The sequence below is a fragment of the Rhinopithecus bieti genome, unplaced genomic scaffold, assembly GCF_001698545.2.
Source record: "Rhinopithecus bieti isolate Rb0 unplaced genomic scaffold, ASM169854v2 scaffold_1295, whole genome shotgun sequence".
In the NCBI taxonomy this organism is placed as follows: Eukaryota; Metazoa; Chordata; class Mammalia; order Primates; family Cercopithecidae; genus Rhinopithecus; species Rhinopithecus bieti.
The window spans coordinates 5098429-5125631 of NW_016803880.1; the positions used below are offsets into that span (position 1 = coordinate 5098429).

The 27203-nt window shown below is 40.3% G+C and overlaps 1 protein-coding gene across 2 annotated transcripts in view; it reads left to right on the forward strand.

Annotated features, from left to right (window-relative positions):
* MRPL39 (mitochondrial ribosomal protein L39) overlaps window positions 1-27203 on the forward strand; it is a 120032-nt gene that overhangs the window by 49958 nt on the left and 42871 nt on the right. Inside the window, exon 10 of one of the 2 annotated variants that reach the window (XM_017856524.1) lies at window positions 90-530. The exons of the other annotated variant lie outside the window; for it this stretch is intronic. Coding sequence (XP_017712013.1) covers window positions 90-242 — 153 coding nt within the window. The 3' untranslated portion in view covers window positions 243-530. Of the gene's footprint in view, window positions 1-89; window positions 531-27203 lie in introns of those variants that run through there. 2 annotated transcript variants of the gene reach the window in all.

Consider the following 27203-nt stretch of genomic DNA (forward strand, 5'->3'; position numbering starts at 1 on the left):
GACATCGCCCGAACTTTCAGTCGGCTGGAGGGGGAAGTGGCGACTTCTTGCAACTGTGTGGCAGGAGTGTGTCTCCTCTCTCCATGCAGGGAGCCCGAGAGGAGCAAGTGGGAGGTTTTTCCTCCTCGACTGAATCAGCTGGAGCCAAGCAGGTCCCTAAGAGAGGAAGATCTCAGGCGATCCTGTATTTCATCCCTACCTCATCACCCTTCAAGAGCCCGCGTTTGGTTTGGTATATGTAACTGGGCTTTGAATACGTTTGTGCTATGTCTGGTACCCGCATTTATACTCGGGATGTCAAGATACAGGACCTGAAACTTTAAAAATTTTAACCTTACCAAGTTCTCCCACTGCCCTCCACTCCCATCTCCAGGATACATTCCTGGAGCACATGGGCCTTCAGTCGTTTTAATTTTTCCTCTCTCTTTTCTCCCGGACCCTGCCACAAGGGGAACATTTTCCTGGAGCAGCCATTTGATTTTGGGGGATGGAAAGGAACAAATAGATCTAAAGCCTGCCAAGTTTGTCCTGCAAGCCTAGTCGAGTAACTCATTCATGAGTATCAGTTCAATAAACGTTTAGACCTTGAAGAAGAAGGAAATATGAGGAAGAGAAGGAGGACAGGAATAGATCTAGCCTCATCATCATGTGACTGGGGCCTTTTTGTAAGAAAGACAGGGCCACTGCTGGATTGCATTGCAAGTATCCAGTACTTGGACCTCCCTGTCAAGGGCACAAGACATTTTAGAATAGTTTGTATTAAACTGATGTCAGTTTCTAGGACCCCTGAATACATGTCAGAGCTGGAAATCCCGTAGTACTTAATTTACAGGTGGCTCAGGTTGGTTAAGGAACTTGGGAACATTTTTAAAACCCTCTATTCTTAAGATACATACTTTTTCTCTTCCTTATAATTCAGACAAGAATAATCATGATGATAACAACTAACACTTATAAAGCATTTGCTGTGTGCCAGATCCTGCCCAAACACTCCTTATATGCATTAACTCTTTCAGTCCTCACTACGATCATATGAGGGAGGAGTATTATAATTTCTGTTTCCAGATGAGGAAACTGAGCACAGAGAGATTAAACATGTTACCTTAGATCCTAGTAAGTAGTCAAGCTGAGATTCAAACTCAGTTCTAACCCTGGAGGGCTGGCTCCATAGTCCGGTCTCCCTGCTTTCCAGATCCATGTGATATCGAGGAGCTGGGAAAGTTGTGCAGTGGGGCATGTGACAAGGATGCATGGTCAGAAAGCCCTGCAAGGCCCTTCTGAATTTCCTATTTCTCATTCTAGGTTGAACTGTATGAAATCGCCCATAGGCAATTCTAGGATGACCTTTCATCCCTAGAATGACAAGTTTGTATAATTCACTTTAATAGAAATAGGAAATTGCTCAATCCTCCCTTCCCCCAGTAATGGAAGTAATTTCAGGTCATGTGCAGACCTCCCCATTTTAGGTCCCAGTTTGAGACATTCAGAATAGTGGATGGAGAAATGGGTTTTAGGAGTCAAATACACCTGCATTTTACACTAATTCTAGCTGTGGAATCTGAAGGTTAACCTTTCTGTGTCTCAGCTTCCTATAAATGACAATGATGATGTCTCTCATTGGGGATTACTGTAGACTGAATCATGTTCTCCTCAACTTCATACGTTGAAGCCCTAACCCCCAATGTTATCCCCATTTGGAGATAGGGCCTGTGAGGAGGTGATAAAGGTTAAATGAGGTCAAAAGGGTGGATCTCTAATCCCATAGAGCTAGCGCCCTTATGAGAAGAGGAAGAGACACCAGAATTCCCTTTCTGTCAGAGATCAGTCAAAGAAGAGGTCATGTGAGCACACAATGGGATGGTGGTTTCCTGTAAGCCAGGAAGAGAGTCCTCACCAGAAACCAAACCCCGCAGGACCTTGATCTGGAACTTTCTAGCCTCCAGAATGTGAGAAAATAAATTGTTGTTGTATCAGCCACCTGTTCTATGGTATTTTCTTATGGCAGCCCTAGCAGACTAAGAGGGATATGATGATTAAATAAGGTGATAGATAAAAAGTTCCTGCTCCAGGCTGGGCACAGTGGCTCACGCCTGTAATCCCAGCACTTTGGGAGGCCAAGGTGTGTGGATCACGAGGTCAGGAGGTCGAGACCATCCTGACTAACACAGTGAAACCCTGTCTCTACGAAAAATACATAAAAAAAAAAACATTAGCCAGGCGTTGTGGCAGGTGCCTGTAGTCTCAGCTACTCAGGAGGCTGAGGCAGGAGAATGGCGTGAACCTGGGAGGTGGAGCTTGCAGTGAGCCAAGATCGCACCACTGCATTCCAGCCTGGGCAACAGAGAGAGACTCTGTTTCAAAAAAAAAAAAAAAAAAAAAAAAAAAGGGACCTGCTCCAAATGGATAGTTTGAGAAAGTAAGGGCTGGCCACCTGCCCACCTGCCGGGACAAGTATTATGCCATGGATGTTGTTGTGGGCTGAATTGTGTCCCCCTTCCCCCACCTCCCAAATTCATATATTGATGTCCTAACACCCAGTACTTCAGATGAGATCGGGTGTGTGTGGGGTGGTATGGCCGCAGACCACCCAGTACTTCAGAATATAACCTTATTTGGAAACAGGGCCTTTGTGGATGTAATTAGTCAAGATGAGGTCATATTAAAATAGGGTTGGCTCCTAATCCAATATGACTGGTGTTCTTAGAAAAAGAACATGATGTGTAGAGAAAGAAACACATATAGAAGGAAGACAGGGTGAAGAAACATTGGGAAAAGATGGCCATCTACAAGCCAAAGACAGGGGTTTGGAACAGATCCTTCCCTCACAGCTCTGAGAAGGAACCAGTCCTGTTGACATCTTGATCTTGGACTTCAGCTCACAGAACTGAAAGGCAATAAATTTCTGTTGTTTAAACTACCCAGTTTGTGGTACTCTGTCACAGCAGCCCTCGCAAAGTAATACGGATGTGTCTCCAGGGCTGGTGGGGCTGTGTTCTCCTCCCTCATCTTACCCTCCAGAGACTGAGCAGCTCACATCAATGACCTTCCAGGTAAGAGTGGTACTTGTTGATATTACTTAATATCAATAATGATGAAGAGATTGTGACAACTGGCACAGCTACGGATCAATGACAAAGTCTTGCTAAAAACATCATAGTTTCCTGAAATTCTACAGAAACCAACAATAACCTCACAGAATGATTAGGAACCAGCCTCCAATCTCTCTCCTTAAAAAAAAAATAAGTGGTAGAAAAAAATAAAAATAGTTTCTGGAGGTTTAGTACTCAACGATCTTGAAGCTCAGCCCTTTGGAAGAATGTAAGACAGAGATGGTGAGTGAAGAAATAGACCCACATTTCAGGCTTGACTAGCTTATTTATTGTGGCACAAGGTTTCAGTTCACTGTTTACCCTGTTGTACAATAACATGGAGATAATTAATTATTTTGTAAACTTGTGGTTGCTCTCCATCTCTCAGGATGAAGCGAGCTGAATTGGACCCCATCAGTGGCGCAACCATAATTAATGCCTGAGGCTAAAAAAAATGTAGCCTTCATAAGATGTTCAGACTTCGTAAAGAGTGTTTGTTTTTATTTTTCACAGACAAAGCATCAGAGAATTTTTTCCTATCATAATTTAATTTTTATTCCTTTCACTGTTTATAACATTTGGAAGCCCAATTCTAGTCTATGTTGTTTTCACCCATGTTTCCTCTGTAAATGGGTTGCTGCTTTGGAGTATTATGTGATACCCCGTTTTGTTTTGTTTTGTTTTGTTTTTTGAGACAGAGTCTCACTCTCACCCAGGCTGGAGTGCAGTGGCCCGATCTCCACTCACTGCAAGCTCCGCCGCTTCGCGGGTTCACGACATTCTCCTGGCTCAGCCTCCTGAGAAGCTGGGACTACAGGTGTCCGCCACCACGCCCGGCGAATTTTTTTGTATTTTTAGTAGAGATGGGATTTCACCGTGTTCGCCAGGATGGTCTCGATCTCCTGACCTCGTGATCTGCCCACCTCGGCCTCCCAAAGTGCTGGGATTACAGGCGTGAGCCACCGCGCCCGGCCTATGTGATACTCTTAAATGCTGGGATGCCTTTCCCTTCAGAGGGTAAAGGAGTAGCTTTTTTTTCTCTCTCTCTCCATCAAATAGATGAAATTTACAAATTACAGAGAATTTACCTCTCAACTTCATCTTTCCCATTCACCCCTCCATAAGGAACAGTGGAATAAAGTCAAACCTCTGCAAAGGAGACCAGTGTTTTCTGCAGTGAGTTACAGGCTCTTTTAGCTGTGGTCCAATTGTTTAATCATTTGTGCCCATCAAATGCCTTTTAAGAATTCTTTTGTCTGTACATACACTGCTTTCCATAGATAACTTTTTTCATAAAATTTAAAGTTTTTGATAATGCAGAGGTTTTGCTCTTGGCTCATTTCTTCATTTGAACATTTTGGGAAGCCAGGTTTTCACAGTCTTTTGGAAATTTTCATATAATGGAGGAAAAGTTAGTTTCTGGGGAAAGGACCAAGACTCTCAAAATATTTTGGTTCATGAACAACCTTGGAAGGTAACTATTCTGCTTCCATATAGATGCCATCATCATCACATCACATATAGAGAAAATTCCTCCATCTGCCCCCCCATAGCACTCACTTCCCTCAGTATCTGACCTCAACCATATTCTTAACTGGCCTGGCTCAGTGTTTCAAGCTTCAGTTTGTGAATTGATGAGTCACCTGTAGTAAATTACTCTACACTGTCTTATTTTCCCCATCCTTCCTCTCTGAAATAACTGGGGAGACTTCTCTGAGCACCAACAGTGTCTGTTTTTATTTTTTTCAACTTTTATATTCAGGGAGTACGTGTGCAGGTTTGTTATGAGGGTATATTGTGTGACCCATCACCCAGGTAGAGAGCATAGTACCTAGTAAGCAATTTTTCATCCCTTGCTGCGCTCCCTCCCTCCCCTATCTTATAGTCTCCAGTGTCCATTATTCCCATTTTTATGTTCACGTGTATCCCCCGCTTTTTTTTGAGACAAAGTCTTGCTCTGTCACCTGGACTGGAGTGCTCACTGTAACCTCTGCTTCCCAGGCTCAAGCAATTCTCATGCCTCAGCCTCCTAAGTAGCTGGGACTATAGGTGTATAACACCATGCCAGGCTAATTTTTGTATTTTTAAGTAGAGACAGGGTTTATCCATGTTGGCCAGGCTGGTCTTGAATTCCTGGCCTCAAGTGACCCACCCACCTTGGCCTCTCTAAGTGCTACGATTACAGGCATAAGTCACCATGCCCGGCGCTGTGTACTTAATATTTATTTCCCACTTATAAGTGAGAACATGTAGTTTTTGATTTTCTGTTTCTGCATGAATTTGCTTAAGATAATGGCCCCCAGCTGCATCCATGTTGTGCAAAGGATATGATTTTGTTTTTTTTTAATAGCTGCATAGTATTCCATGGTGTGTATATATCACATTTTCTTTATCCAATCCACCGTTGATGGACATCTAGATTGATTTCATGTCTTTGTTATTGTGAATAATGCCGGAGTGAACATACAAGTGTATATGCCTTTTTGGTAGAACAATTTATTTCCCTTTGGGTATATACTCAGAATGGGATTGCTGGGTTGAATGGTAGTTCTACTTTTAGTTCTTTAAGAGATATCCAAACTGCTTTCTATAGTGGCTGAAGTAATTTAAATCCCCATAAACAGCGTATAGTTATTCCTTTGTTTTCTGCAGCCCCACCCACATCTTTTATTTTTGGGCTTTATAGTAATGGCCATTCTGACAGGTGTGACATGGTATCTCATTGTGGTTTTGAGTTGCATTCTCTGATGATTAGTTGTGATGAACATTTTTTCATATGTTTGTTGTCTGCTTGTATGACTTCTTTTGAGAAGTGCCTGTTCACATCCTTTACCCACTTTTCAATGGGGTTGTTTTTGCTCATTGATGTAAGCTCCGTATAGATTATGGGTATTATACCTTTGTCAGAAGCATAGTGTGCAGGTATTTTCTCCCATTCTGTCTATCATCTGTTCACTCTGTGGATAGTTTCTTTTGCTGTGCAGAAGCTCTTTAATTTAGTTATGTCCCATTTGTCAGTTTTTACTTTTGTTGCAACTGCTTTTGAGGACTTAGCCTTAAATTCTTTGCCAATTTGATATCTAGGTTTACTTCTAACATTTTTACAGTTTGAGGCAGCAATATCTATTCTTGTGTTCTTTTTCTGCCTGAAGACCAACATGTATAAATCAGGCACCTGGAACCAAGCTGAGAACTCAGTGATACTCTCGTATTGCTCATTGAATGAGTCCTAGGACTGTCACAAAATACTATGACTTAAATAACAGAAATTTATTGCTCACAATTCTGGAGGCAGGAAGTCTAAGATCAAGGTGCTAACTGATTCAGTTCTAGGTGAGCACTTTCTTCCTGCAGACAACCACCTTCTTGCTATGTTCTCATATGACCTTTCCTTGGTGGGTACATGTGGAGAGATGTACCCACCTCTCTCCCTATCTTTATAATGCCACGACTCCTGTTTAGATTAGGGCCTTAGCCTTATAACCGCATTAATTACCTCCTGAAAAAAGCCCCATCTCCAAAGTTTTATTGGTGATTAGGGCTTTATTGGTGATTGCTTAAGATAATGACCTCCAGCTGCATCCATGTTGTGCAAAGGATATGATTTTGTTTTTTTTTTTTATAACTACATAGTATTCCATGGTGTGTATATATCATATTTTCTTTATCCAATCCACCGTTGATGGTAGGAACACCAACGTTGTGGGGGAACACAATTTAGATCATAGTGTATTCCCATGGCCCCACAGTTTACTTCCTTCTCACTTGCAAAATATATATATTTTAACTTGATAGCCCACAAAAGTCCAACATGTGAAGTCCAAAGTCTCATCTAAATGAAATCAGATATGGATAAACAAATCAGATATGGATAAGACTCCAGCTGTGATTCATCCTGAGGCAAAATTCCTCTCCAGCTGTGAACCTCGGCAAGTCAGATAAGTTATGTGCTTCCAAAATACAATAGTAATACAGGAATGGGGTAAACATTTCCATTTCAAAAAAGAGAAATAGAAAAGAAGGAAGAGGTCATACGTCCCAAGCAAGTCCAAAAACTTAGTGAGGCAAATTCCGTTAGGTCTAAAGGCTCAAGAACAATTCTCTTTGGTTTGATGCTCTGTCCTTCAGACCCAGTGGGATGACAGCATCACCCCCATGGCTCTAGTTGGAGGTCTCACCTCCAAGACTTCAAGTGGAGATGATCTGACCTTTAGAAACCAAGGTGGTGGCTCTGATGACTTCTGGATTGCCTGCAGGGTCATTTTTCCCTCTTCTTTAAGAATAGGATATGTGTGCAGCCAAATAGCTCTGTTGTCTGGTCAAATCTGAGAAGTTCAATAGCTTTCCTTCATTTTGTTCAGTCTCTGTTCCCTTCAGTTAAGAATGAAAATATTTTTACTCATATGATCTCATTAGCTCTTTATGAGGTGATAATCCGGCTACACTTTGATGTTCTCTTCAGAGCATGCTTTCTCATTTTTTGCAATATGGGTAGACTGAGAATTTTCCTAATATTCAAGTCCTGTTTTTTTTTTTTTTTTTCCCTCAACAATCTCTTCTTCAATTAACCTCTCTCCTTTCACATATTCCTAAAAACAGCGAGGAGGAACAAACCCACTTCTTCAACACTCTGCTTAGAAATACTCTCAGTTAACTCTCCAGTTTCATTGCTTTCAAGTTCTATCTTCCACAAAACACTAGAATATGATCACAATTCAGCCAAGTTCCTTGCCACTATGTAACAAGCGTAACTTTTTCTTTAGTTTCCAATAGAATGTTCCTCATTTTCATTTGAGACCTCACCAGAATAGCTATTAACATCTATATTTCTGCCAACATTCTCTTTATGTGTATTTACCTTTTCACTGAGAAGATTGAAGCTTTCTTTCCAACTCTCTATTTCCATGTGAAACCTCACCAGAAATTGCTTTTAATGTCTGTATTTCTAGCATGGACCTCAACACTCTTCTAGCCCCTATGCATTACTCAGTTCCAAAGCTGCTTCAACATTTTTAGGTATTTGTTATAGCAGCATTCTGTTTCTTGGCATCAAAACCTGTATTAGCCTGTTAGGGTTTCCATAACAAAATATGATAGACTAGTGGTTAAAAGACAGAAATTTACTTCTCACAGTTCTGGAGGCTGGGAAGTCTAAGACCAAAGTGCCAGCTGGTTAGATGCCTAGGACATGCTTTCTTCCTGGCTTGCAGATGGCCACCTTCTCACTATGGGCTCACGTGGAATTTCCTCAGTGTGTGCATGTAGAGAGAGAGATCTCTCTCTTCCTCCTCCTACGAGGGCACCAGTCCTATTGGATTAGAACACTGTCCTTCCAACCTCATTTTAACCTTAATTCTAAAAGCCCTATCTCCAAATACAATCATATCGGGGGTTAGGGCTTCAACATATGAATTATGTGAGGGGAGGCACAATTCAGTCCACAGCACTCCCTGACTACAAAAATGGTGTTTGGCTTTCTTTTGTATTCTTTTCATTGTTTTCAGTTTTTAAAAAGTATTTATAGGGGAAACATACAGAGATGGGGACCATCTTTGGAGCCCTCAGAATGGTAGCCTCTGTACCTCTGGGCAATCACAACCCTCATGGGTCCTTGGTCAGAAGCATCTCACCAGTCTCTGTTGGGGCCTCGTCTGTGATTTCTACAGGGGTGTATGCTTTTTTTTAATAAATAAAATAATTTCAATTTTCTTTTGCCAAGCTTTATTTTTAAATTATTCAACTATCCCAATGGCCTTTTAAATCCTTTTTGCATCTCCATGCTGTTTTAAGAACAGCATTCTAATGTTCATTCTGTTGAATATAGTTTTAAACTTATCCCAGTGCTAGGTTTAGGGTATGGGACAAAGTGAATCCAAGGGAGTAGCATGAATAGGGGCAGTAAACTGTGGAAATGAGCTAGCCTTGAGCTTCAAGATTATCATTCGTGTAAACAGATACATTATAAAACTAATACAAACATACTCAAGAGGTCACTTGACATTATTCTATTTTACAGAAAACATATGCATCTAAATAAGTTCCAGGCTCAGTTATCTCTGAAATAACAAAATACTTTCAGGTGGATAAACACAAAAAGGAATATCTCAGTTTCCCACATTTTCTTCAAGCCTCAAAGGAATGTGTAGTTAAAATTCTTTTTTTTGGTAGAAGTGACCAGTATCTTTGATATCATCAGACAACAAAACTTTAGTCATGCTGATTTCTATCCTGTATTTTGAACACAGATCTTTGTTGGAGTTCTATATATTTATTCTTCTAAAAAAATCTTCCCTGATTTATCCAGCCTTCATAGTCTAAACTTTTTGTCCAAACTCTTATGGCACTGATGGTCAGATTTCTCTATTATTATTTTAGAGACAGAGTCTCTCTCTGTCACCCAGGGTGAGTTCAGTGGCACAATCATGGCTCACTGAAACACCACATTCCTAGCCTTAAGTGGTCCTCCCACCTCAGCCTCCCATGTAGCTAGGACTACAAGCATGTGCCGCCATGCCCAACCAATTTTTTAAACATTTTTATTCTTTGTAGAGACAGGGTTTTGTTATGCTGCCCAGGCTGGTCTTGAACTCCTGGCCTCAAGTGAGCTTTCAACCTCAGCCATCTAAAGTACTGGAATTACAGGCATAAGCCACTGCATCTGGCCCAGATTTCTCTATTATTAACTGTTGCATTTCATACTGTATCATTTGATTTTCTTATTCAGTTGCATTATCAGTGCTTGTTTTTATCTTGCTAACATAAATGTAACATGTTCAAGAACTGAATTCATGTTTTATTTACTAAATTACTATTCCTCATAATACTTAGCATAGTATTTAGTGTTAGGTGCAAGATAGTTAATCAATAAGTTCTGAATTAGATTAACTTTGCTAGGAAACAGAAGACCAACAGAAGAATAGCAAGTGTATATATTCAAAGATGACCTAAACAGGGGTGCAATTTTGACTCAACAAATTAAGGGTCTGTGAATGCTAATAAATACAGTGTTTGGTATATTTGGTATATGTTTATATAGTTCGGATATATGTCCCTGCCCAAATCTCATGTTGAAATATCCCCTTGGAGGTAGGGCCTGGTGGGAAGTGATTGGATCATGGAGTAGAGTTCTCATGAATGGTTTAGGACCATCCCCCTTGGTTCTGTCCTCATGATAGTGAGTAAATTCTTATGAAATCTGGTCATTTAAAAGTATATGGCACCTCCTGCCTCACTCTCTTGCTCCTGCTTTCACCATGTGACGTGCCTGCTCTGCCTTTCCCTTCCATTATGATTGGGGGTTCCTGAGGCCTCCCCAGAAGCAGATGCACCATGCTTTCTGGACAGCCTGCAGAACCATGAGCCAATTAAACCTCTTTTCTTTGTAAATTACCCCGTCTCAGGTATTTCCTTAATAGCAGTGTGAGAATGGACTAATACAATGTTGATTAATAAAATTATATTGACTCATGAATGCCCCTACTTGAAGAATAATAGAAATTGATTTCCAGGGTGGCAGTTGGTAGAACTCTTGATTTATATGGTCAAATTTATTTCTCCATGATCTTGATCATCTCAGTAATTGGTGCCACCTTCTACTTTATTGTTGGAGCACCTGTTATTTCTTACTTTCTGTCACTCCACATATCCAGTTCATTAAGAATTCGATAGACTCTACCTCTAAACCATAGCCTGACTCCACCTACATGTGTCCGTCTCTACTGCTACTACCCTAGTCCAAACCACCATCCTTTTTTGCTTAGACAATCGTCATGCTTTGTTCCCTTTTCCTCCCATAATGCGTACATAGCCAGAGTGGTCTTTTAAAAACCTAACTCTGCTGCCACATTCTTACCTGAAATTCTGCCATACTTGCCCATAGCACTCAGGATAAATGTAAACTCCAACCTGGTCTGCAGGTTTACAGCATCTGGATCCCACTTGCCCTTCAGACTTCATTTGTGCATTTTTCATTTTTACTGTATTTCAACCACAGTAGCTTTAGTTGTACTCCTGGAAATTAATGAGCCTGGCTCTGTCTAAGAATTTACATGGTAATAACCACTGTGTTCATTCTGATTTTATATTCTCTAGGCAGTAAGAGGACAGTTTCTGAGAAAATCAGCAAACACAACTGTGGGGGGAATACTTTTTCTAACGCTAATTTTCTAGGGCAGTACAATTCTCTCTTGCCAGTAAAATTGAACTGCCCATAGTGGTGAAACCAGGTGAGAAACGTACCTTACGTGACTTCTCTCAAAAAGTAACGTGAGCTCTTTAGTGTCTCTTTACAAATAATTTCACCTCTTGTTGAGGACCTGGTGATCCAAAGGAGACCAAGAATAAGTAATGAGAGAGATCTTAGGAATATAGCTTGATATAAATCAGAATCTTGTTCTACCACAGATACCTTCTTCCTCAAAGTACAGCAAGCAAATATCCATGATGCCGGATCATCAGGCCCTAGGGCTCGGGTCACTGCTGTTGCCAGTATGGGTCCTCCGCTCTAGGAGTTAGCATGTATTACACAGTGGGAATATAACTGGAACCCCACAGAGTCCTTTGATGTTCAGAGATGTAAATTATCTTTCTGTTGGGATAACCTCATTTACATGAAGTGATCATTTCCTCGAAGTTTGGTGCCTTAGTGTTCAATTTCCTGAGTACCATCTCTTGGGTAGTGGCAAGATAATAGATGTATTACTAGCCTTCTCTCAATGCCAATTTAAGAGATTTAGGTACAAACCCCAGATGTTCCTTCTCACCTTCTAATTTAAATGCAGGTTCCCAACGTGATAATGGGAGAGCCTCCTAAGTGTGTGATATAGTTTGGATATTTGTCCCCGCCCAAATCTCATATTGAATTGTAATCCCTATTGTCGGAGGTGGGGCCTAGTTGGAGATGTTTGGATCGTGGGGGTGGATCCCTCATGAATGGCGTGGGCCATCCCCTTGGTGATAAGTGAGCTCTCGCTCTGAGTTCACGTGAGATCTGGTCGTGTAAAAGTGTGTGACACCTCCCCCGACAACTGTCTCTCTCTCTTGCGCTCTACCATGGGATGTGCCTGCTCCCCATTTGCCTTCTGCCATGATGGAAGCTTCCTGAGACCTCCCCAGAAGCACATGCTGGTGCTATGCTTTCTGTACAGCCTACAGAACTGTAAGTCAATTAAACCTCTTTTCTTTTTTTCTAAATTGCTCAGTCCCAGGTATTTCTTTATAGCAATACAAAAATGGTGAATACGGTGTGTGCTCACATGGAGGGTTACAAATTATTCTGATAGGGAAGGTCTTTGGTGTTTCCCACCCCATACACCAAACACCACACTGCTAGAATGTCTTTAGAAGGCAATGTCACACACACAGAAGTCCTAATTGAGGTACATCCTCAGCAGGGTGGCTAACTGGATAGGCACTGCCTCACGCAAGTTTCTTATCCCTGGAATGCCCTACTAGGTTGTGATGATGCCACATTGTGATGGCAGTTTTATAGCAGGATGCTTATTTTATATCTGTATATCCATCTATCTGTCTGTCTGTCTGTCTCCCTGTCTGTCTATCTATCTGGATATATAAAAGGCCATATCTGGATAGGTCATCTATCTGGATATGTATTAAAGGCCATTTGTACACAAATGTTCAGGTAAATAACATTAAGCTTGGAAAAATATATCTCAGATCCCAATTAAAAGATAAAGATGGTCTAGACAGGCTCCCACTTTATTTTCTCTGAAAAAGAGGCCTAGGTGTGAAGGCCTGGCCTTGGCGCCTTGGCGCTTGGATGCTTTGTCCTATCCCTGAGGTGTCTTTAGCAAGCTTCAAGGACCAAAACATGAGGTTTACAGTTAAAACAAATCCGAAGGTCTTGTAGCCGTGCTCAGGAGCCAGGAGTTTTTTCTTGGAGAAAAGGAATGGTCAGAGCCTTGGTCTGGTGAGAGTGGGAAACAGGGTCATTAGGACAAGCCCAGGCTGTCAAGTCCTACCCTGCTCCTAGTTCCTTGCTCTAATGTATAGTTGCTTTTAATTTTATAATTTATTTTATTTTATTTGGAGAGAGGATCTTGCTCTGTCACCCAGGCTTAAGTGCAGTGGTACAAACACAGCTCACTATAGCCTCAACCTCCTGGGCTCAAGCAATTGTCCTGCCTCAGCCTTCCTAGTAGCTGAGACTCTAAGCGTGTGCCACTTTGTCTGGCTAATGTTTTGATTTTTTGTAGAGATGGGGCCTTCATTTTGTTGCCCAGGCTGATTTCAAACTATAGGCTTAAGTGATTGTCCCACTTTGGCCTCCCAAAGTGCTGGGATTATAGGTGTGAACCATAGCACCTGGCCAACATATTTTAAAACTAAAGTTTATTGCCTGAAAAGTTCTAATGTAACATTGTTCTGTATAGACACATAGACACACACAGAAAAACTGCTTTATTGATAATAAACAAAATAGCTTAACTATAATAGAAAAGAATCATAACTAAAAATGATCTTAGCCTGAGTTCCACATGAAGAATAAAGAATTATTCTTTATCTTTTATATATCCTACTGAGATAGCAGTTTCATTTTGCCTCACCTTATGAATCTTTGATTCTTCAGCACCTGTTAACTTAGTGCATTTATGCGCCTCTTATGATCCTGACTTGTTTTAAGTTAAATAACAAGAACTATATCAGGAAGTACTAAAATTTCTAATGATTATAATTTATTGTCTTCTTTGTTCATTTAAAAATATTGCATTGCCACTGTGATGGTTAATTTGATGTGTCACTTTGACTGTGCCACAGGGGCCCAGATATTTTATGAAACATTATTTCTAAGTATGCTTGTGAGGATGTTCCTGGGTAAAATTCGCATTTGAATTGGTCAATTGAGTAAAGCAATTTGCCCTTCTCCATGTAGGTGGGCATCAGCCAGTCCTTTCAAAGCCCAAATAGAACAAAAAGTGGAGGAAGGAAGAATTTGTTCTCTGCCTGACAGTTTGAGCTGGGACATACGTCTACTGCCCCCAGATTGAGACTTACACCCTTCACTCTCTTGGTTCTCTGTAGTCTGAATTCTGACAGTCTTAAATCCTGAAGGCCATTGTTCTTTCTTCTTGTATCTCTAACCATTAAATGAACCACTCTTACTACATGTACATGCCGCTTTACCATCATACTTGAACATCGAATCCACAAATTATTCTAATTGAGAAATGACATGAAAGAATTCAAGGCGTTCTATCCCCATTGGGTCAATTTGTGGAAAATAGAAGATTCAACCTCATATGGAGAAAAGATACATAAGAGTTAGTTTGTAAGCAACTTCGGCCTTCGGCCTCCTGTGAAGAATAAAATGTGTGCAAATACAAACATATTCTTGTAGGGAGTTAAATATCCTGAGACCATGTAAGTGCCCAAGGATGAACAAGGAAATCCAGGATAGACTGCATATTATTAAATTTAAAGAATCTGTTATACAACATGCAAACATGGTTCTAGAAACAGCTACCTGTGTAACTAATTCTGGGTTATAGGAAGCCCAGGTACCATGAGGGTAGTAAGATAATTTTTTGTTTCATCCCAATGGGAGCAGCTAGACGTAACCCATTTTTGCTGCAGCCGATTGCAAAATCAGCCTTATTGCTTCTGTCTCTCTGGGTTCTGTGAATATGGATTCTGGATGCAGGGTGGGTTTTTTTTGTTGTTGTTGTTTATTTGTTTGTTTTCTGTTGTTGCTGTTGTTGTTCTCTTTGCCATCACAGCATTACTGTCTTTTGTAACAAAACTTTTAATTTACTTTTTCAGAGTGTTAAGCACCTGCTTACCCTCACCAAAGTTATCTAATAGAGCAGGGTCTAAGCATTGTGTTTGACCGTGATTGATTGCTTGAAGCACTAACCTGTAGTTGGTTTCCATGGAGCAAATAATAGCACCACACTTGCTGGATTAACCTGCATCAGAGAAAATTGATGTGCTCAAGGACAGCAGCAGGAATTAAGTCTTGCTGTTGCCATTCACATTCTGAGGCAGGTCACAGCAACCTGATAGGGCGAGGTGTTAGATTTTGGGATAGCGACTTCACCTCTGGACTTTGAGGCTTTTAACGATCACGATTAGGGAAGTATTTGCTATTCTCCTGAAGTGATCAGGGCCAGGTTCCCAGCTTTATGGTTGCAGCCATATGACATGACAAACTAGTGACAGAATCCCCCACATTAGCCTTCATAGTTGGGGAAGAACATACCTCTTTCCTGGCATGTTCTGGGTGGGTAGTTTGGTAGACAGAGCAGTGGACTCTTCAAAGATGTCTAACTCCTACTTCCTGGAACCTGCGAATAGGTTATATTACATGGCAAGTGGGAATGAAGGTGCTAGATAGAATTATGTTTGCTAATCAGCTGACCTTAACATTAAGAGATTATCTTGGATTATTTGGGTGAGCCCAATGTGATCACAAGGGTCATTAAATGTGGTAGAGGAAAGCCAAGAGTTTATGTCAGAGTAATGTGATGTGAGAAAGACTTGCCTGGTTATTGCTTTAAGGATGGAAGGGGGCCACAAGCCAAGGAAGTGGGCAGCCTCTAGAAGATGGAAAAGGCAAGAGACAGATTCTCCACTAGAGCCTCCAGAAGGAGCACAGCTCTGTTGACCCATTTTAGAATTCTTACTTTCAGATTGTAAGAAATAAATTTGTCTTGTTCTAAGCCATAGAGTTTGTGGTAATTTGTTTTACAGTAGCAATAGGATACTGAGGTCCCAGTCTTGAACAGTATTGATTGCTTCAAGTGACTGGGTTATAATCTGTTTTCATAGATCTTTGCAGAGGCCAGCTTCTTCCTCTTACAGGTAGCCATTCTTGGACAAGTTGATACAGTTTAGATGCTGTGCCCTCCAAATCTCATGTGGAATGTAACCCCCAATGTTACAAGTGTATGCCTCATGGGGGTAGATCCCTCATGAATTGCTTAGTACCATCCCCTTGGTGATGAGTGAGTTCTTACTCTGGTAGTTTATGTGAGATCTGGTTGTTTGAAAGAGCATTGCACCTCCCCACCTCCACCTCTTGTTCACTGTCTTGCCATGTGACATTGTCTGCTCTCCCTACACTTTCTGCCATGATTATAAGCTTCCTGAGGCACTCACCGGGAGCAGATGCTGGAGCCATGCTTGTACAGCCTGCAGAACCTTGAGTCAATTAAACATTTTTAATAAAAATAAACTACTCAGCTTCAAGTATTTCTTTATAGCAATGCAAAAATTTTCTGATACAGAAAATTGGTACCAAAGAGTGGGGCATTGCTATAAAGATACCTCAAGATGTGGAAGCAGCTTTGGAACTGGATAACAGGTAGAAGATTGAAGAAGACAGATTCAGGCAGATTCACAAGATAGAAAAATGAGGGAAAGTTTGGAACTTGGAGACTGGTTAAATGGTTGTGACCAAAATGCTGATGGATATATGGATAGTGGAGTCTAGGCAGACAAGGTCTCAGATGGAAATGAGGACGTTATTGGGAACTGGAGGAAAAGTTACCTATGTTATGCCCTGGCAAAGAACTCAGTCACATTTTGTCCATGTCCTAGGGATCTGTGGAAGGTTGAATTTAAAAGTATGACTTAGGGTATCTGGTTGAAGAAATTTCTAAGCAGCAAAGCATTCAGGAATAAAGTAGTGCCGGGCATGGTGGCTCATGCCTGTAATCCCAGCATTTGGGAGGCTAAGGTAGGCAGATCCCTTGAGGTCAGGAGTTTGAGATCAGTCTGGCCAACATGGAAAAATCCCCATCTCTACTAAAAATAAAAAAATTAGCTGGGTGTGGTGGTGCACACCTTTAGTCCCAGCTACTTGGGAGGCTGAGGCAGGTGAATCACTTGAACCTAGGAGGCAGAGGTTGTAGTGAGCCGAGATAGCGCCACTGCACTCCAGCCTGGGTGACAAAGAAAGACTCCATCTTAAAAAACAAAACCGAACCAAAACAAACAAACAAACAAATAATGGAGTGGCTGCTTCTAACAGCAATCAGATAAGGAAACAAATGACTTAAAGTTAGAATTTATATTTAAAAGGGAAGCAGACCATAAACATTTGGAAAGTTTGCAGCCTAGCCACGTGACAGAGGAGGAAAAAAGTATTTTCAGGAGAGGGCCTGTAGAGCAACCACTTGCTAGAGAGGCTTGCATGGCTAAAGCCAAGTGCTAATATCCAAAACAATTGGAAAAAGGCTTTGAAGGCATTTCAGAAGTCTTCAGGACAGCCCCTCCCATTGCAGACCCAGAGTTTTAGGAGGAAAGAATGGTTTCAGGGGCCAGGCCCAGGGTATAGGTGCCCTGCTTAGCCTCAGGATGCTGTTCTCTGCCTTCAGGCAATTCTGGCTCCAGCCTCAGCTCAAAGGTCCACAGGTACAACTCAGAATGCTGCTTTGGAGAGTGCAAGCCATAAGCCTTGATGGCTTCAATGTGGTGTTAAATCTACAGGTTGATAGAATGCAAGAGTGAAAGAGGCTTGGCAACTTTCACCTAGATTTCAGAGGATGTATGGGAAAGGCTAGGTGCCCAGGCAGAAGCCTGCTACAGGGGTGAAGCCCCCACAGGGAACTTCTACTAGGTCAGTGCCAAGGGAAATGTGAGGTTGGAGCCTGCACATGGAGTCCCCGCTGGGGCACTGCCTGGTGGATCTGTGGGAACAGAGCTGCCACCCTCCAGACCTGAGATTGGTAGAGCCACCAGCAGCTTGTATCTTGAGCCTGGAAAAGCTGCAGGGACTCAGCTCCAACCCATGAGAGCAGCCATGCATGTTGGACCTTGCAAAGCCACAGGGTTGGAGCTCCCCAAGACCTTGGGAGTTCACCCATTGCACCAAATGTGCCCTGGCTGTGGAATATGAAGTCAAAGGAGATTATTTTGGAGCTTTAAGATTTAATGACTACCTTGCTGGGTTTAGGACTTGTGTGGGGTCTGTTGTCCTTTTCTTTTGGCCTGTTTCTTCAATTTGGAATGGGAATATTTACTCAATGCCTATACCATCATTGTATCTTGGAAATAAATAACTTGTATTTGACTTCACAGGCTCATAGGTGGAAGGAACTCATCTCTAGATGAGAATTTGGACTTGCGATTTTTGATTGAGTTGATGCTGGAATAAGTTAAACTTTGGGGGAACTATTGAGAAAGGATGATTATGTTTTGCAGTGTGAGAAGGACATGAGATTTGGGGGCTCAGGGGTACAATGACAGTTTGGATGTTTGTCCTCTCCAAATCTCATGCTGAAATGTAATCCCCAATGTTGGAGGTGGTGCCTAATGAGGTGTTTGGATCGTGGGGGTGGATCCCTCATGAATGGTTTAGTACCATCCCCTTGGTGATGAGTGAGTTCTTGCTCTGGCAGTTCATAAGAGATCTGGTTGTTTAAAAAAGGGTGGCACCTCCCCCACACCCACTCTCTCTCTTGCTATGTGACATTGCCTGCTCTCCCTTCATTTTCTGCTATGATTGGGAGCTTCCTGAGGCCCTCACCAGAAGCAGATGCTGGAGCAATGCTTGTATAGTCTGCAGAACCATGAGCCAATTAAACCTCTTTTTAAACATAAATTATGTCACCTCAGGTATTTCTTTATAGTGATGCAAAAATGGACTGATGCAATTAATCCTTATTAACTTACCTCTCATGAATATTTCTCAGATTTAGAACCACATGATATTAGCTTTTCTTTTAAAATCATTTTTTTTAATTTAAAATATTTAATTGACAAAGATTATATATATTCAAGGTGTACCACATGATGATTTAATTTTATGTATACATTGTGTAATGATTATCACAATAACATTAATTAACACATCCATCACCACCCATGCTATACATTAGATCCCCAGAACTTGTTCATTTTATAACTGAATGTTTGTACCCTTTGATCAACATCTCCTCATTTTCCCTACCCCCACCAGACCCTGGCAACTATTGTTCTACTCTCCATCTCTATGAGTTTAACTTTTTTAGATTCTACCTATAAATGAGATCATATAGTATTTGATACTAAACTATCATTTCTTCTCTCTGATGCCAAATATCCTGGCCCTCAACAGGATTGATATAACTACTTGTTTGCTTCATCCAAACCACACACACATGCACACACACACCAGAATGTATAGCACCAATATTATTGCTGTACTGTTATTACTGAAAACAGCTTAATACTTTATAATTGTTTTTAGTTATCTTTGTCCTTATAGTTCACAGGGATGTGTAGTCCAATTACTTTGTCTTCAAGTCACTTGAAGTTATTTCTTCCTGTTTGCTGCTAATTTGATGCAAAATTAAGTTTACTTGTTTAATTTACTTTCAATTTTTAGGTATTGCTTTTTTATTTCTGTTTTATATTTTCATAATTCATTTGTCTGGTTTCAAAGTTAAATTTATTAAATAAGGTATTTTTACCTTCGTTCCCTGTCTTCTCCTCTCTGTTTCTTCTTTCTTTTCCTTAAAATATTTTTACACTATATCCCTCAATTAAAAAAATGTGCATATATGTGTATATGTGTGCATATAAATATGTATATATCTACGTCTCTCTCTATATATTTGCTTCTTTCTGTTACATAAATGGCAGTGTGCTGTCTATACTTTTCTCCATCTTTGTTTCTTACTTTACAATATATCTTGGATATCATCCCCTCGCAGAAGATATAGTCATAATTTCTCAATAAAGTTGCATACTCTCCCATATAGACCCCAAATTGATGGACATCTGTGTGGTTTTAAAATTTTTTATAATTACAAGTAGTGCTATAATGAGTACTTTTGTTTATTAGGTTGGCACAAAAGTAATTGTGGTTTTTGCCATTACTTTCAATGTGCCAACCTTTTGTGCCAACCTAATACGTCTTTTGTATTTTTACCAATTGTATCGGTCAGGGTTCCTCCCAAGAAGAAGCAGCAGCAGGCTATTTATTGTAAGAAATGGGCTTGTGTGATTGTTAGGGATGGCTAGACAGGTCTGAAACATGTAGGGCAGGCTATGGGAAAGGGTAGGCTAGAGCTCCCAGGCACAAGCCAAAGCTGTAGTCTACAGGTAGAATTTCTTCTTCAGGGAAATCTCAGTTCTGCTCTTAGGGCCTTTGAACTGAATAAATGAGATCCACTCAGATTATCTAGGATTATCTTTCTTACTAAAAGTAAGCTGATGATAGACATCACACTACAAAATACCTTCAAAGCAACACCAAGATTGGCATTTGATTGAATAACTGGGAACTAGAGCCTAGCCAATTTGATACCTAAAACTGACTATCACACTGATGCATCTTTTGGATAGATATTTAGATATGGAATTGCTGGGTTAAAGGATAAATGCACATATAACTTTTCATGGGATTACTAAATTCCCTTCCAGAGGATTGTATCAGTTTGCATTCCAACTATCAGTGTATGAGAATGGCTGTTTCCCGACAGCCTCAAAAAGAAAATATATTTAGAATTTTTTTCAATTGGATGAGTAAGATGTTACTTCAATGTGGTCTTATTTTGCATATCTTTAATTATGTGTAAAGCTGGATTTTGTTGCAGGTTGGATTATTTTCAATCTATCACTACTTCTTTCTGCCATATGACTGTGCAGTGCCCTAGAGTGGGTATAGCATATTTTCCTGCCCCAGTGTCTTCCTTTGCACAATGGAATGTTAGTGGATGAAGGCATTTAAAGTACAAGTCATATGCTTGCATGATTTGACTTGGCCTCTTTTGCTTCTGTGGTCTGCCATGAGAAGAGCATGCAATGAGTAGTCTCTGATCCAAGGTGAACATGGAGCTACATGAACTAGAGCTGAACCTAGCCTTTAGTGTGTAGTCTGGGGCTTAGAGCCCAAAGCCCAGAGTCAGGGAACTCTGAGGTGTTGAACTTAATTTGGTCATGGGGTGGCCAAACATAGTACAGTTTATTTGTAGCCAACCTGCAGACCTACAAGTATGAAGCATATGGTTATTATTTTAAAGAACTGGGGCTATTTGTTACACAGAACTATTGCAGCCATGACTGATTAGTATAAGCCTGCTTTTATTTAAGTCTGCTTTTGAGTCTCTAAGGAGTTTATTACTTTATAAAATTTATAGTATTGTATACAATATTTAAAGGATTCTCTTACATATTTGTTTTTATAGCCTTAACATTTTAAAAAACGTTTGTTCATTCATTCTTTCATTTAAAAAATATTTATAGAGTACTCATGTGTGCCAGACAATTTTCTTGGTGCTAGGAATACATTGGCAAACAAAGCAAAATCTCTGCACTGATAGAGCTTAAATTTTGGTGATGTTTTCATTCACTGGACTTGTTTGATGTTTGGGTGTTTCGTTGGTCTTTTCTAAATAAATAGTTCTTGGATTTATTTACTAAGATTCATTCTCTCTTCCATATTTCATTACTTCCCTTTTTTAGCTCTATGCTTTGCTTACTTCTATTTGATTTTAGTTTATTTTATTGTCTTTTTTCTAGTTTCTTGAGTCTCTAATTTCTTTTTTTTTTTTTTTTTTTTTTGAGACGGAGTCTGGCTCTGTCTCCCAGGCTGGAGTGCAGTGGCCGGATCTCAGCTCACTGCAAGCTCCGCCTCCCGGGTTTACGCCATTCTCCTGCCTCAGCCTCCGGAGTAGCTGGGACTACAGGCGCCCGCCACCTCGCCCGGCTAGTTTTTTGTATTTTAGTAGAGACGGGGTTTCACCGTGTTAGCCAGGATGGTCTCGATCTCCTGACCTCGTGATCCGCCCGTCTCAGCCACCCAAAGTGCTGGGATTACAGGCTTGAGCCACCGCCCCCGGCCCGAGTTTCTAATTTCTTGCTCTATTTCTTATAAATAAACTTAAAGCTGAAATACTTCTTTGAGTACTATTTTGTCTCAATTTCATTAGTTTGTATGTGTGTTGTCCTGGTTTTATTAATTTCTAATTAGCTCATAATTAAAGCTTACATTTCTTCTTATTTAAGCACTTAAAAATAACTTTTAATACTTCTAGGTGGCTGACTTTTGTGCATGGTTTGTTTTACAATAGTCTGTTCTTACATTTTTAGTTATAATTTTTTTCTCAAATCTCTCTGGGGTAAAGAACTTCCAGTTATGGAGCTGTGAAGAGTTTGGGCACTGGAAATCAACTAAAGGCAAATAACAAATTGAGAAACACTTATTCTTAAAAAACTGCTAGAACTTCAAAAGAGAGCATTAGGGGTATGGTTTTTTAAAACTTTTATTATTATTATTATTTTTTGAGTGGTACTGTGCCTACTCCCTCATCCCCAAGTTAGTTGGCAAGAATAAGAGTTTTACCAGCATTAAAATGATGTTGAAAACCAACAGCTTGCTGCCAGAGGGAGTGAATTTAATTTGGTCATAAGGTGAAAGTGACACAAGATTTTCTGGCTGGTGACACCTCTGCCCAGGCCTTTCTTGGGCCTGGACTTGCCTCAGGAGATACCCCGTCTACTCAGCCCCACTGGGCCACACCTGGATTGCACTCTGGTGCAGATCCCATGGCTGCTGTGACTGTGCCCTCAGCCCCTAGTGGAAGGGTGTGTGTGAGTGAGTGAGTGAGTGTGGGATCCGGCTGGCCATTCCAAGTACCAGAACAGGAGCAGACTCCATGTGGGGCTTGCGGCTGGACCAGGCATATCACAAGTGACTCCCATGGTGGACTCTGGTGTCCAGATGGGGGGAATGCAGTGGCACCCAGGCAGGGGTGCTTATGACCCCAAAGCCCCAGAGGGGTTGTTACAGCATGCTAACTAGCTGTTTTAGTCCTGCTGTCCGTAGCCTGATGGATAGCTGCAGCATGTTAACAGCTTTGTCAGTCTGTCACCCTGCTCTGGCCCAGGGTTCCAGGGCTGGCTTGGCCCCACCACTGCTTCCCATTGTGCCCCACCACTGCTTGTGGAGGGCAGAGGGCCACAGCGTTACTGCCTTCTTTGTACCTGTGTTTGAGGGGTCCCAAGTTATTTTCCTGCATCCAATAAGAATGAGGTTATGCTGACAATCAAAGGGTGAAGAGGGCAGAGAATAATTTTGTTGAGTGATGAAACAGCCCTCAGTGGAGAGGGAATGTGAGGGTGCTCCCCCAGCCAAAGGAGGGTGGTCTCTCTCTGTATGGTTGGGTCTAGGGCTTTTATGGACTCAGAATTGGGAGTGCATGCTGAGTGGTTTGTGAGTATGCAAAAAAAGTTAAAGGTATCACTCAAAGGTAGGCAAGACAGTGTAAAAAACCAATTAGGGAAGGGTAGTTATATGCAAACAGGTGAAGGGTAGGGATCAATCAGAGGAAAGCATGCCGAACAGGAAGACAAGTTCTCAATCCAGTCCATGGATTTATCCAGGACTTGTAGCTAGAATTTAAACTGTCTTTGGTTTGAAGGCTGGGTTTCACTGGGAACCTGCCCCTGTCTGCCTAAGGATTTATCTGCCTCCTGCCTCCATCAAAAATGCTTTGCTTTGTTTAAAAGGGGTAGACATGGTTTGTGCCAAATGGGGAAAAGCTATATCTTTGTAAGCCTGACAGTGATGGTGGCGAGTGGTGAATGGTGGACCAGTCAGAAAAGTTAATGGGAAGATCCTGGAAGTGAGAAATCCATAGAAAAGCTGAGATAATCTCTTCATACAGTCTCAGCTGACTAGAAATCTATACATACTTGGAAGAGGCCTGAGAGAGCCTGGTGAAATGTGAAAGCCAAGAGAGACTTGAGAATATTGAATACATTTTGCAACAACATAAAAATCAATGGACAGAGGTGACAGCCTTATAGACATGAGGTATTTGAGTTCAACCTGTGCCCACAGCATTGACTTACCACTAAGTTATGTACATAAGGGAAGAAACCTTTAGGAAAATAGCCTAAAAGCAAAAATAATTAAAAAACAGCAGAGATATTAGTGATTTCACAGTTTAAGTTTAGGTAGGTTATTATTAAAAGAGTTTTAAAATACAATCCTAAGAAAATAAAACGGAATCCAGAGTTGCTACAATATAGTATTTAAAAATTTGAAAAACAAAATTTTCAAGATATGCAGAGAAATAGGAAAATATGTTCTATACTCAGTTAATTAAAATGCAAGCAGTCAACAATAGAAACTGCTCTGAGTGAACCCAGATGATTTGGGTTATAGATGAAGACTCCCAAGCAAGTTATGTACAAAACTTCCGAGTTTTATATATATGTCCAAAGACTTAAAAGGAAATTATGTTCAAATAATGAAAGGAAAATATGATGATGATGAATTAACATATAGGAAATATAGAAAGGGAACCAGAAAGTATAAAAAAAGTAAATTCCAGAGTTGAAAAATAAAATAAATAAAAATTTACTCGACAGCTTCAACAGCCAATTTAAGATGGCAGAGGAAAATTAAGAGAACTTGAAGAAAGATCAGCAGAAATAATTCAATCTGAAAAATGTGGAGAAAAAAACATTAAGGAAAAAGGAAACCTTAGGGCAACGTAAAATGTACCGATAATGGGAGTTCCAGAAGGAAAGGGGAGAGAAAGAACAGGAAAAAAAATTTAAAAAAAATGACCCTAAAATGTCCCAAATTTGATGAAAAGCATTTTCTAAGACTCTAAGAATCTCAATAAATCCTAAGTAGTATAAACATAAAGAGCATCACAGATAGCTGGGCATGGTGACTCACACTTGTAATCCCAGCACTTTGGGAGGCTGAGGCAGGCAGATCACTTGAGGCCAGGAGTTTGAGACCAGCCTGACCAACATGTTGAAACCCCATCTCTACTAAAAATATAATAAAAAATTATCTGGGCATGGTGGCGCCTGCCTGTAATCCCAGCTACTCAGGAGACTGTGGTAGCACAATTGCTTGAACCTGGGAGGCGGAGGTTGCAGTGAGCGGAGATTGTGCAACTGTACTCCAGCTTGGGTGACAGACTGAGACTACATCTCAAAAAAAAAAAAAAAAAAAAAAAAAAAAAAAAACCCACCACAGATAAATGTATCATAACCATAAAAAAGAAAGAAATCTTGAAAGCAGTGAGGGAAAAGCATCTCATCACATACAGAGGATTAGCCATATATAGTAGACAGCTGATTTCTCATCAGAAGCAATGGAGGCTGAAATACAGTGAAATGTGGTGGATGAGGCAGGGAGCTTACCTGCCCACTAAATTCTACAGCCAACCAAACTACTCCTCAAAAGTGAAGGTGAAATAGAGACATTCCCAGATAAACAAAAGCTGAGCAAATTCATTGCTAACTGTCTTTCACTACAAGAAATGTGAAAGGAAGGCCTTCAGAAAGAAAGAAAATGACATCAGGTGGTAACTCAGATTCACAGGAAAGATGAAGACCATGGGAAATGTTAACTATATAGGTACATATAAAAGACTGTGTATGTATTTTTTCCTCTTTTCTTAATTTACTTAAAAAACAGTCATTTAAAACACATTAAATTTTTTCCAGGTCATTTCAATCATATTTATGAATAACATGTTTATGTCACTGTCATGTTTTCAGATTTAGACCTTTTAGCTCACTCGCACCCCACACTTCCTCTTTTCTCTCTGCTCAGTATGGTTCTATCATCTCTTTTGATTTCTGTATTGGTTACCATTGTATCTCTTTATGACTTTTGACCTTGAAGTCATACCCACTTTGTAAGCTGAATATATTACAAGGACAAAAAGAACTTTCCTTTAGGTCTCCTCCCCTATTCACCTTTTGATATCTTTTATCTGCATGGGTTTACTTTTACACTATAATGATTGATCACATTTGCTGTTTTTCAACTATATTAAATCTTTCATGTTTGCTTATAGGATGAGTTGAAACTCAGTAAGTATTTACATTATTACTTATTAATAACGTGCACATTATTAGGGATAATAGAGTTCTGTACATTATTAGGGATAGTAGAGTTCTGTCTTTGAACAGTGTTGCCTTTACCATAGCCGTGTTTCTTCCTTGCCTTGAGCTCTTCATCACAATGTCTATTCTGTCAAGTTTTATGTTTAATGGAAACCTCTCCTCTGTCTTTCCAATCTGCTATGGACCAGTTGCCCCTGTTTGGTTGCCACCCCATCACTTTTCCCACTTTTTAAGGTTAGAGCCATTGTTTGGTGGATTACATGTCCTTTCCTTTCCAGTTTTATGCTTTCACTTTGTGCATTCTATTCTCTAATAACTTTCTAAGAGTACATGATAGGTTAATTTTTCTGTTCTTAAAAACTTCTAAATATATCTTACCGTCATGGTTGTAGGATGATTTGAAAGGTTGGGAATAATTTTCCTTCAGGGCAGGGATCAGGAGACTTCTATAGAGAGCCAGATAGTAAATGTTACAGGCTTTGCCTGTCTTATGATCTCTGCCACAGCTACTCAACTGTGTAGCCTTTGTAGCATAAAAGAAGCTACAAACAATAGGTAAATGAATGAATGTGGCTGTATTCTAGTAAATCTTCATTTTCCAAAGAGGCCACAGGCTGGATTTGGTCCATGGGTTATAATTTGCCAATTCCTGCTTTAGAACTTTGAAGACATGATTTATTGTAGTCTAGTGTCTAGTGTTGCCAATGAAAAGTCTGATGCTAGACTGATCCTTGTTCCATTGCATGTGACCTTGTATTTTTTTTTCTAACTGAGAATATTTAGAATTTTCTTTTTAACTATTTTGTTCTAAAATCATGCAATACAGTTGTGGGTCTTTACTCATCAATCTGTTTGGCTCATAGAGGGATATTTTAGTCTGAAAATTTGAGTCCTTCTGCTCAGGGAAAACCTCCTCTTTTAATTTGTAATTATTTCCATTTAATTTGTAATTATTTCCACTCTGTTGTCTCTAACCCTTTTCTCCTGGAACCTTGATTGGTCTGACAGTGGCTACTGGAATTAATTCTGTTTGTATCTAATCTTTTCTCTCATTTTCAGGGGACAGATATCTTTGTCTTTTAATTTTGAGACGTTTCCCGAATTTTATCTTTTGAAACTTTTATTGATAGATGGTTGTTGGCAGTTACATATTTAAAGACCTCATTCGTGCTTTCTAAATACCCTCTTCCTTTTTTTGGCTTACTAGATTTACCATGAGGCAAGTGGCCTACACTCTAGTAACAAAAGCTGCTGGAAATTGTAGAACTTCTTTTTTTTTTTTTTTTTTTA